The following is a 9,840-nucleotide window of genomic DNA, read 5'->3' as shown; positions in this document are numbered from 1 at the left end:
TGGTACAACGCGGGCTCGAACCCGTGTTAGTTTTTGTGTTTGACGGAGGAAGTAACCACTCGGCCAAGACAGAGAGAGAGAGAGACCTTGACTCGAAATCGCGTGGCGTGACACGGCGTGCTGTGACGGCTTTCGCCACAACAACAAAAACAACAAACATCGGGCACCACCGGCTTTGGAGGCCACGTGGCCGCATCTGGGACCACTGCCACCCCCCCCCCACACTCTCTCAACCCTGCTGCGTCGACGAGCTGTGTGTGTGCACGCGTATTCGCCCTCCACCTCGAGGTACAATTAGCACGTGTCAAGCTTGCTTGCCGGGTGTGATATACTAATGTATACAATCATTCATCGGATTTTAAACGTTTTAAGTGCCTGGTTTTAATTCTAGATTTGAAGTTTTCGTGACTGCAAGGATTCATACTCTTAGGTTTTTTCGGTAAAGTCACGTCAAGTCACTTACGTGACTTTGCCTGATTTTAATGTGGAATCCTGCCGTTATGTTTTTGACCCAGGTCTCACTTGCAAATACTTAATGCACGCACGGTTTCGATAAGCTATCACGTCGCGTTACATTCAGTACAGCCGTCTCGCGTCTCACGCAAAGTTTACGTAATGCGTGAAGATTAATTTACACTTATTTTATTTATCATGCGCGCACTAAGTTGTTAAATCCTTTATATTAAGTTCGCTTGCTTGCTTAGGACCGTGCAAATCTTTCGGTCGTTTTTTAACCCACTTCCCGTGATACAATCGAGCTGACATTTTCCACACAGACTCGTTGTGCGTGACAATTAATGTTCGTGAAAATTTTTTTCCAAAATTTTACACTTTTTAGGACAAAAATATTATATTTAATTACCAATTGCTTAATGGTGCAATGCAATCATCTGACCCATAGGTGGCAGCCATCTCAAGCCAGAGGACGAGAGGACTAGCAGCCACGCAAATAAAGGATTTATAGTGAAAAACTTTGTTTTTACGGGTTATACTTATTATATAACGCGCTCCCCTAGCGGTGTTACGGAACGCGGCTTGCGAGTATGCCTCGGCAAGGTAAGGTAAAAGGTCAAAAGCAACAACCTTACCTTTACCCTACCTTTTACCTTACCACAATACAATCACTCGACCCTTACCTTTTACCTTTAGCAAGGTAATGTGAAAGGTCAAAAGCAACGAGCCTACCTTTACCCTACCTTTTACATTACCACAATACAATCACTCTACCCTTACCTTTTACCTTTAGCAAGATAAGGTAAAAGGTCAAAAGCAACGAGTCTACCTTTACCCTACCTTTTACCCTTACCCCGTACAAATTACCCAATTGCAGGGTAATTACTGGTGTACTACTACACATGAAAAAGGTTTATAACAGGTAAATGCTAGGTAGAGCACTTTATTCATATAGAATACTCTCGATGATTCCAATTTTACACGCTTGTTGTTGTCGTTGTTGTCGTTGGTGTTGTCGTTGTTGTATCCTCAAATCTTGTAACTCAATTTTAACCCACTTCCCAATGTCGTGTCGACTGCAAACTTGGTATACTTATGTCATACTGATGACAATACTATATTCTATCATAAAAAATAAAACAAGATATATTTTTACACATTATTTTTAATATGTTATGTTTCGGCTTGAGTCTAATTGACCACGGTCCCTTACGTTATGGCAATCTTCAGGGCCACTACCTGGGGTCGTGGAGTTCTGCCATTACTAGTACATTTCATTAAAGCGTGTTTAAAAAAAGAGTTTTTAAAATATTATATATTAAATGGAAACCACGGACTGCGCCACGGAGCTTTTAGCGGTAAACAAGGTACCGTATTTACCGGGTAATACTTCGCGCTACCTTTACCCTACCGGGTAATTCTTCCGAGCTACCTTTACCCTACCCTTTACCTTACCCCTTGGCATGTCGACACATTTACCTTTACCCTTTTACCCGGTAAAAAGGGTAAATTATCTTCTTGGTTCTTTCGGTAAAGTCACGTAGAAAGGAAGTAATAAAATAAAAAATAAAATAATAAAAACATAATAAAATAATAGTGAGAATTATTTTATTATGTTTTATTTTTATTATTTTATTACTTCCCTTCTACGTGACTTTACCGAAAGAACCAAGAAGATGAATCCCTGCAGTCACGAAAGCTTTAAATCGAAATTTAAGGGTAAATTACCTTACCTTGCCGAGACCTACTTGCGAGTCAGGCAGCAAAGTCGCGATGACGGCTGAGATGCAGCAACACGAGGACAACAGACAAACACACAGACAAAACGTCATGGGTTTTTTTTGTAACCCCTATTGAAACGGCCATACGCCACATGGACCTGAACACTTGATTCCCCCTGTACAAGAATAGGGGGTAAACCGTACGGGTTGACAGGTTAATTGTAACAACCACAGCAGCAGAAGTTATCCGCATGAACTTTGTGGTGTGCACGCATTTTGCCTACCAATATGTCCGGTAAAGCATCTCACTATTTTTGTTTTCCTTTACTTTCTTTCTTTAAATTAGGCTGTTACTATCGTTTAATACGTGTATGGTAGGGATGTGTACTGTAACCCAGTGAAATGTGTAGACGTAAGAATGAGGTTGGAAAGCGTGCTCTTCCTAACCCCAACCATTTCCTTTATTTCTTAGAGGGAAATTTATGTTTAATTTACACGATTTTGAGTTACGCGCCGTTTTTAAGCACACAACTCCCGCGTAAAACGAGAGGTAGCCATATAGCACTGATGATTAGCTCTCTGCTATGTTTCCTCTTGTACCGCGTGCTGTTCAGCATGTGCTGTCCGACGTTTCACTCCACCTGTTGCATGGCACCTCAAGGATTACCCTAACTCAGTTCAGCTCCCTAATTAAGCTCTCAGCGCTCAAAGCGAAACGTGGCACGGGCTGAACAACACAATCCGAAAACATATTGGCAGGCTATTTAGCACAACCGCGAATGTGTGTACAGCAGGGACGTGCGGTCAGGGAAGGCAGGGGAGGCAGAGCCTCACATGTCATACTCCAATGAAAATATCTGTTACGAAAGTACAAAAAAAATAATAAAATAGATATTAAGATTTTCCCACTGATTTGTGTTATAAATGTCATTTCTGTACGATTCCAATCATTTTTTTTGTCAAAATCGCCAAATTTCGGGAGCTCCGCTGCAAATACAGGAAGAGAGGTGAGGCAGTGACACGCTCAGCCTCCCCTCTGATTGCGCAACCCCTCAGTAACTGGATGGAGCGCGGGCAATAAGCGCGTGCCTGTTACTATCTCAGTATGTCACCAATGTAATGTTTGTAGACCCCTTCATTTCATGTCCTCGCCTTCCATACTCCAGGTAACTTATTTCACGTATGTGTATAAAGATATTTAGGCTCGCTGGTCTCGTCATGAAACTGCAATGAAAAAGCACCAGGGGAGGCAGCGATCACATCTGCCTCACTGAGGGGGACGTGTCTAACACGCCCCCTTCAGTGAGACCACGCCCTCTCCACGAGGCCACGCCCCCTTAGTGAGGCCACGCCCCCTCAGTGAGACCACGCCCCCTCCTCGAGAGGCCACGCCCTCTCAGTGAGACCACGCCCCTCCCCGTGAGGCCGCGCCCCCTCGGTGAGGCCACGCCCCTTCAGCGAGACCACGCCTCCTCGGTGAGGCCACGCCCCTCTCCGCGAGGCCACGCCCCCTCTCCGTGAGGACACGCCCCCCGCAGTGTTTGAATCTGGCTCTGACACTAGCCAGTGCCTCCCCGCACGTCACTGGTGTGCAGTAGTAAAATACTGACTGAACTTTGTGAACCGTTTAAAAGAGCACGTTGTTCTCTGTTTGCTCTTGTGTAATGCAGCGTGGCTCGGGCCAGGTGTCTCAGCGGTAGCGAGCACAGTCCGCAATCGAAACGTTGTGAATTCATATCCTGTTTGGGAGTTGCCTCAGCCCCATTATTCCTTCCTCCGAGCTATATAAAATTAGGAACCGTCGTGGAGAAGTCAACAGTGGTTGTCTTATTGAGAGTCTCACTCTTGGCATAAAAACGTGGAATTTCCTCCACCGGCTCAAGGCTACTAGCACTAGATGAACACCGCCTTTCGTGCTCATTTGACCCGGAATTAACTTGGAAAGCTGCGGCATCCACCTCTTTGCAGCCGTCTGCACGTGAAGGTGAACTCGGCTCGAGCAGGTGCGCGACCCTCGCTGTGGTACAAGCGATGGCCCGTGACGGACAGGTGTTCGTGGTGCTGGGAGGCTCGGGCTTTTTGGGCGAGTGGGTGGTGCGTCTGCTGCTGGAGAAGATAGGCGACTCGCTGAGCGAGGTGCGAGTCTTCGATTCCGTGGTGCGGGACGACATGCGTGCCTGGACGAGCGGTACGTAGGCAATGTCTTTGCCACAATTTCTAAAATCTCCGCTTCAAAAGAGAGGCCCGAGTCAAATGCTAAGTATATCGACACGGTGCAAATAGGACAGGTACAACACATGCTGTCCCATAATTGTATTTATAATAACCACATCCTTTTTTTTTTAGTCCGTGTGAAGTGTCTCTTGATTTTAGGGTTGTCACCTGTCCTGATTTTCCCAGGATCATCCTCTCATTGATGTAGCTGTACTGGGAAATCTCTGGGGTTTTTTCAGTTTCATAATCATACATCACTCAAGGCAGGTCCGTCCTGTTTTGGTCGGATCGGAACGTGTCAAAGAGCTTGCCCATGGAGGAGATGGAGCGATTAAATCAGTTCGTGTGCAGGCGCTATTTGGATTGTTACATCGCAGGATCGTGAACGGTGGCGGTGGCTTGGGGAGGCATTCATCCAGCAGTATCTTGATCATGGCTGATGACGATGCATTTGCATTTGATTAAGCTCACTGCTGGCACGTCGTGCTGGTGTGGCGCTGCAGGCCCGTGCAAGCTGACGCTGATCAAGGGAGACATCACGGACTACGAGCAGCTGGCGGCGGTCGTGCGCGGAGCTCACGCGGTTATCCACTCAATCAGCATTATCGATTTCATGAACATCGTCCCCAAGGAGCGCATGCAACGCGTCAACGTGGGCGGTGAGTACGCGCAACCGGTTCCATGTCACGGCGTGGGACAGTTGCAACAACGGTGGTTTATTAAATCAACCCCTGCCCCACCGTAGCCAGGTTGTGTGTAGTGGGGTAAAGTATGTGTACTCCCACCTCTTACAAGACATCTGGCAGATTAACTCTAGAGCGCCCTCTAGCGGAGGCCCTTCCACCAGCAGTGCAGTGAGCAAGAAATTGCAAGGCTACACCTTTAATTTTATTGCAGATGTGAGAATGTTCATCTAGTGCCCATTGTCGCGTGCGATGACGGCCACGCACAGCCGGCTGTGCTCATGGCCAAGCAGGGACCGCGCATTAATAACTGCGTGGGGCGTGTGTGGTGGCGCAGGCACACAGAACGTGGTGCGTGCATGCGTGCAGGAGAGCGTGCCGATCCTGGTGTACACGAGCAGCACCGAGGTGGTGGGGCCCAACAAGCGATTCGATCCCTTCTTCCGGTGAGCTGACTGTCGGCACGGGGCAGCACCACCTGCGCAGGGCACTGGGGTCCTGCTTGTCCAATCGCAGGCCGGTGCTGCTTTACCTTGTGCCGCACAGGGACAGCTGTCACTTGTTTCTGCTTTTGCGTGTCTGGGTGCAGCTCATCACCGGGGGCAAGCTGAGCACCCCTTGGCCAGGGATCGACAAGCAAAATAACAAGAAGAGCCATTTTTTGTGTCTCAATGTATATATGAATAAACATTTTCAGTCCATCAGCTTATTTAACTCTCCAAACAATCGTGATCCGGCCAACGTCTTCATCGCATTTGACGAGATGTGGAATTGTTCTCTGGTGTTTCTGACCTCACACTGTTTTGTGCTACATTCACAGAGGAAACGAAGACACCCCATACAAAGTGTCGCACAACAATTTGTACTCCAGCACCAAATGTGAGGCCGAGAAGATCGTCCTGAGCGCCAACGGCACCAAGGTGAGCGGACTGGCGCAGCGCTGCTGCCACCGCGAGTGCCGCATCTGACACGGGGAACTCTACGCATCCCCAAACAGCATCTCATCTTGAGTTTTAAACGAGTCACAATAATGCATAAAAAGCTAACCACTTCTGTGCGTATGCAAAACATCCGATTGCTATTTTCTGAAGAAGTGCATTGTGGTCCTCCTCTTGGCTGAGGTCACCATCAGTACAAATATGAGCAAATGTGACCGACAAGACAGGCAGCAGCAGTGATGCATTGAAAGAAAAACTGTGAATTGGATTCATCCTGATTATAATTCATCAGTATGGTGTAGTCAACAATTCTCACTGCTACAAAATATGCCTCTGGAAACCGTATATTGTACATATATATTCTGTCAGGATGGGTTTTTATCATCATTTACAGATATCTCGTCGTGTCGTATGTTATCCCGCTGTGTCCTTGAGCCAGGGGTGGAAATGTTCAGTGGTGGGAAAGAAAATCTGAACCAGACTTAGTTTCAGAAGGAACCAGGGACAAGTGTTGTAGTGGCAGGTAGTGTATATATCTACACAGATATACAGAGATGCATAATTCGCAATTATCCGTCCATCAAGATTCTGTATTTCGAAAACGGTACATGGGAGGAATCGTGCATGAAACTGCGTAAAATGCCTGCGAAAATGCGTAACAAAAACGTATGACACTGCTTTATTTATAAGGAATGTGTTGCTGAATCAGGAAAACTTTATTTGTGATTCAAGGCTCGCGTCCGCTGATCGTTCTACCGCTGAGCCCTGTGGCCACATTACATTTAAAGATAATCTAACTGCAGTTGCTTTAGCTGAACACGCAAATAAAAGCATGACAAGAACGTCACAGGGAACCACCGAAAACTACAAAGATTAATATTGAAGACACTTCTTCGATGAGAGACAGCCAATCATTGCAGAACAAGAAGAGAAAAGTCTTGAGATGGGTTTTGCGAAGAGGAAGGACTTAGACTTGAACAGGGGCAAGGAGCTAGCAGAGTTTCCCAGCGCAAGGCAGCAGCAGAGAAGGAGCAATCTCCCATTGAAAGACGATTGACCGAGGGTTTTGATGGAAGGCCTCAGTTGCTGGAACGGAGAGCCCATGAAGGGGAGCAGAGTGTGGGGAGAGGCGATGGGTGGGGACAGATTCGTGGAGGAGTTTGAAGACGGCGATATAAAAGATTATTCGTGATTTGATTCAGAGCCAGTTGAGGGATTTGAGGATTGGGATGAGATCTTGTTTGTGGGTGGCCATGTCTCTATGAATTAGTATATGACTCTAACCAGTCATTGTGGTAAACGGTTACAAGGCTACACGGAGGAGAGGGGGGAAATCTATGTTTCTGCTTTTGCGTGTCTGGGTGCAGCTCATCGCCGGGGGCAAGCTGAGCACCTGTGCTATCCGCCCGTCGGGCATTTATGGGGAGAAGCACGACTCGCTAGAGCAGGCCTACAGGCGTGCACAAAAGAAAAGCGGGGTGGTCATTCGCGTCTCGCCCACAAACTCGGAGCATGGGCGCGTGTACGTAGGTGCGTAATGCATACACTCTGGTTTCCAATTCTTCCTCCATGATAGTATTGCGATGTGGTTGTAATGTCTCGACTAACTGGATAGCACGAAAATAGTTTGGGGTGAAAATGTTTCACGTCTATTTTCCACGTGTGCCACGAGCTGGGAGGTGACACGGTTGCATGGGTCCTGGTGCAAGGAATGAACCTGTTCAAAACGTGGAACACCTCAAAAGTGTTCATGGGTCTCCCTCCTACTCGACCTGCTCCCCCAACACAATGTTGCCAGACCCTCCTCACAAAATCGATCCGGCACATGTACTCCTTTGATACGGGGAAGCGATCGCGTCAAAAATGGAGGGTTCCGTGTGACAACTCGGGTAACGTGGGGATGGTGGTTCTGCTGTCTTCACAGGTAACGTGGCGTGGATGCACGTGATGGCTGCACAGGCCCTGGAGAAGAAGCCCCAGACAGTGGGCGGCCAGGTCTACTACTCATGTGACGAGTCGCCCTTCATGAGCTACACTGACTTCAACATGGAGTTTTTCTCCGAGCTGGGCTTCCGCGTAAGCGGAGAGCGGATGATTCTGCCGTACTATGTCTTCTACCTATTGGCGATACTGCAGGAGGTTTTGCAAGTAAGTACAGTCGGTTGGTTCCTATTACACTTGTCTAAAAAATCGCCGGCACTCATCCCTTCTCTCTTTCAGGGAAATTCTGGAATTCGCCCAGCTGCTGCTGTCACTGGTTACAATAAAAAAAACACACACGCGCACTCGCCCATTTCCGCCAGATCTGTCTGGGTCATATTTTAGCAGCCGACAAAATGCATCTCGTGCACCTCTCTACGCGTGCGAGCAACCCAACACAAAGTTCTAAATTATTGACTGTCGGCTGTGGGTGATGGTGTAGAGTTGCCAGTTTGTGAATGGATCACATACAAGTAGCTCAAATGGTAGACTAATAAGACGTGAGAATCGATAAGATTTCTGCTTTTTAGTTAAATTTTTGTTTGTCTATTGTTTATACTGCATTCTTTTTGAACATTGTATTTGGTCTACAATCACTTCCTGATTATCTTAAACTCCCCTTTGTTCTGGCGACTCGAGATGTACTGGATGGGAGGAGCGGTATAAATCATACACGATGATGATGTTCCAGGTGGTGCTGGGGCCACTGACGGGCTTCAAGCCATTTCTGAACCGCTACATGCTGAATTCCCTCATCTCCACGTTTACCGTGAGCTCCGACAAAGCAAGCCGCCACTTCAACTACGAGCCACTCTACAGCTGGGCCGAGTGCCGCCAGCGCACCGTGGCATGGCTGCGGGCCTTGCCCGTTGCCGCTACGCCAACCCCACCGCACTGACCCCACAACACCGCACTCACTCAACTGAAATCATTATGCTAACCCGACCTCACCACACTGACCAATACGCTAAATGGGGTAAGGGTGATGTGTAAGGAGAGTACTGTATATGGGTTTCAACCCCTCAACAATAGCTACCAGGTGCTGAATTCACAAAATTCCCTCATTCTGCAGTGGACAGTGTCTCTTGTATTAGCAATGAACACCATATGCTCAGTGTTGAAACCTTTTTAGTGAAACTCTGGCAGAATTCATAAATAAGATATGGAGCAACCGACATCCTTCTCCCGCACCTCCGATTAGCACGGTTGGCTACATACGGTGTGAAAGAAGTTGAACTTACCATACATATATCTACCGAGTATAAACCACATACACACACACAGAAATAATCAAAATCAAATTTTATTAAAACATTCAAAATCACAGGCACTTAAAGGTTTTGCTTTCATGTGTATATTTCTTACGAATAATGGCATTGAGCAAATTTATATATAAAGAAAAATATATCGTGTGTGATTGTCCAGCTTTGCATTTTCAAAGGTAAACCGTATCAATTATGAAATGTAGATGCTTAAGCCAGAGCAAGGTAAGGCACATAGGACGAGATGAAACCTCATCCCCATTACTTAAGAGGTAGCTCATTAATACTGTTCCCTGTACCTTTGCGATCTGAGAAACACAAACATTAAAGTGACTGAAAGGTATACAAAATCAATGATATGGAAATTTTAAAAATCATTACATTATAAAATAAAGACAGAAAGCAAGCATGCATCACAGATTAAGAAAACATTTTTAACTCGCTGTGTTATTACTGAATTCGGCTCCGATGCAGCACTGTGTAACGCAGAGTTACTTTGCCACGTACTTCAAGACAAAGTAAATCTGGCCGTGATCAGTCACTAACTCTGATATGTCGCTCCATTGCATTGAACGTATGAAGGCAGGTT

The 9,840-nt window shown here is 46.7% G+C and overlaps 1 protein-coding gene across 1 annotated transcript; it reads left to right on the top strand.

Moving 5' to 3' along the window:
* On the top strand, positions 1 to 9,309 carry HSD3B7 (hydroxy-delta-5-steroid dehydrogenase, 3 beta- and steroid delta-isomerase 7). Its single transcript, XM_078873618.1, has 8 exons — positions 1 to 288; positions 4,143 to 4,362; positions 4,892 to 5,047; positions 5,409 to 5,517; positions 5,892 to 5,991; positions 7,377 to 7,539; positions 7,934 to 8,157; positions 8,681 to 9,309. Exons 2-8 carry the CDS (start codon positions 4,206 to 4,208, stop codon positions 8,885 to 8,887), a joined length of 1,116 nt encoding a protein of 371 aa, XP_078729744.1. The 5' UTR covers positions 1 to 288; positions 4,143 to 4,205; the 3' UTR covers positions 8,888 to 9,309.
* The last annotated feature ends 531 nt before the right edge of the window (positions 9,310 to 9,840 follow it).

This window comes from Lampetra fluviatilis, chromosome 37 (assembly GCF_964198595.1).
Source record: "Lampetra fluviatilis chromosome 37, kcLamFluv1.1, whole genome shotgun sequence".
Lineage (NCBI taxonomy): Eukaryota > Metazoa > Chordata > Hyperoartia > Petromyzontiformes > Petromyzontidae > Lampetra > Lampetra fluviatilis.
The sequence above is the reverse complement of the archived record's forward strand: the minus strand, read 5'-3'. Positions and strand labels throughout refer to the sequence as shown.

Coding starts and splice junctions, on each gene's coding strand:
- HSD3B7 (XM_078873618.1), top strand. CDS start 4,206: ATGGCCCGTGACGGACAGGTGTTCGTGGTGCTGGGAGGCTCGGGCTTT. Junction 5,048..5,408: donor GCAACGCGTCAACGTGGGCG/GTGAGTACGCGC, acceptor GTGGTGGCGCAG/GCACACAGAACGTGGTGCGT. Junction 5,518..5,891: donor CGATTCGATCCCTTCTTCCG/GTGAGCTGACTG, acceptor CTACATTCACAG/AGGAAACGAAGACACCCCAT.